Below are 1,842 nucleotides of genomic sequence, written 5' to 3' on the forward strand. Positions count from 1 at the left end.
CTCTGTCTCCATCTCTCAAAATAAATAAATGTTTTTAAAAAATATCTATGCACCGAAAATTGCTTAGGAGGACACAACCCAAATCACCAGTAAAGGGCTTTAGTGGAGAAATGAAGGGTTTTGTCTGGAGACTTGCACACACTGTGTTCACAGCTCACTGAGACGATGCACGTGGACCTGACCCGTTACTGTTAACACAGGGCTCTTAGGATGTATGGTGCCCCTTATGGTGTTTTTTTTTCTAATTAAATGCTGTCTGTGTCGTGTATGTTTGAGGTTTTGTTTACAAGGGAAACACTGGATACACTATGTCTGTGTGTGGTGGTAGGTTTGAGCTCTGGAGGACGCTGCCGTTCTGGGCTGGAATCTGAAGTCATTGGGATGACTGTCCTCTGTAACACTCTTCTCTTGTTCTGCAGACCGTTGCTGCTGCAGTACATGATTACTGCAGTCAGTGTTTCTTTTTGCCCAATCCCCAAAAGGAAACCAGGCAGCGGCATGGAAGGAAAGAATCAAACAGTTCTGTCTGAATTCATCATTTTGGGATTCTCTGATCTAACTGATTCACAACTTTTACTCTTCACCGTCTTCTTTCTGACCTATATCTGTACTTTGGGAGGAAATATCTTCATTATCCTGGTGACCGTGGCTGATCCACATCTACACACCCCCATGTATCATTTTCTGAGGAATTTGGCCTTTCTTGACATCTGCTACACCACCACCAACGTCCCCCAGATGATGGTGCATCTCCTGTCAGCGAAGAAGAGCATTTCCTATTTGGGTTGCATGGCACAGCTTTTTGCATTTATTTTCTTCGTGGGATCAGAGTGTCTCCTCCTGGCGGCCATGGCGTATGACCGTTACATTGCAATCTGCAAACCTCTACGGTACTCAGTGATTATGAACAGGGCCCAGTATGGCCGCTTAGCCGCCTCGTGTTGGACTGGGGGTTTCCTCAACTCAGTGGTGCACACAGCACTGACCTTCCACCTGCCCTTCTGTGGCAACAACCAGATTCAGTATTTCTTCTGTGACATCCCCCCTTTGCTGCTGTTGTCTTGTGGGGACACTTCTGTCAATGAGTTGGCATTGCTGTCCATTGGGGTCTTCATTGGGTGGGCGCCTTTCTTGGGTATCGTCCTCTCCTACCTCTATATTATCTCTACCATCTTGAGGATCCGCTCCTCAGAGGGGAGGCAAAAGGCATTTGCCACCTGTGCCTCGCACCTGGTCATTGTCCTTCTGTACTACGGCAGCGCCATCTTCACATACGTGCGGCCCGTCTCAACATACTCGCTGGAGAAAGACAGGCTAGTCTCTGTGTTATACAGTGTCATTACCCCCATGCTAAACCCTGTAATTTACACACTGAGGAATAAGGACATCAAAGGGGCCGTGAAGGTGTTGGGGAGAAGGTGGAAGCCACCGATCCCTTCTTTTGAGGTGTAACTTTCACTCACCTGTAACCAATATTCTTGTCTCAGATAATTAGCTTTTCCCAGCAGCTGTCTGTACTGAAACTCAACCTACAAGTTCACTGCAGCCTGGGGACAGAGAGTGACCAGCTGACACACTGAAGCCTTAGTGACCGTATTCTTGAGCTTCAGCTAGTCCTGTGGGAGAGACATGGATGTTGCTCTTTTTAGATCTTTTCTTCTTCGCGAGACTGTCCATCCCCAAATCCTTCATCCTAAAGACGATGCCACTCTTTCACGCAATATGTGCTTGGTGGACATCACGTCCTGGTACTTCCTTCCTTTTTGTACAACCTCTTACATGTTGAGGAATGTGAAACGCTTTCTCCTAATGCTCCTTATGTGTTCGTTATATTTCTCTCCC

General features: G+C 47.0%; 1 protein-coding gene across 1 annotated transcript; it reads left to right on the forward strand.

Annotated features, from left to right (window-relative positions):
* The first annotated feature begins 498 nt into the window (after nucleotides 1-498).
* On the forward strand, nucleotides 499-1,452 carry LOC115513342 (olfactory receptor 5V1-like). Its single transcript, XM_030314572.1, has one exon. It carries the CDS (start codon nucleotides 499-501, stop codon nucleotides 1,450-1,452), a length of 954 nt encoding a protein of 317 aa, XP_030170432.1.
* Nucleotides 1,453-1,842: the final 390 nt, after the last annotated feature.

Source organism: Lynx canadensis, chromosome B2 (assembly GCF_007474595.2).
Source record: "Lynx canadensis isolate LIC74 chromosome B2, mLynCan4.pri.v2, whole genome shotgun sequence".
Taxonomy (NCBI): Eukaryota; Metazoa; Chordata; class Mammalia; order Carnivora; family Felidae; genus Lynx; species Lynx canadensis.

Coding starts and splice junctions, on each gene's coding strand:
- LOC115513342 (XM_030314572.1), top strand. CDS start 499: ATGGAAGGAAAGAATCAAACAGTTCTGTCTGAATTCATCATTTTGGGA.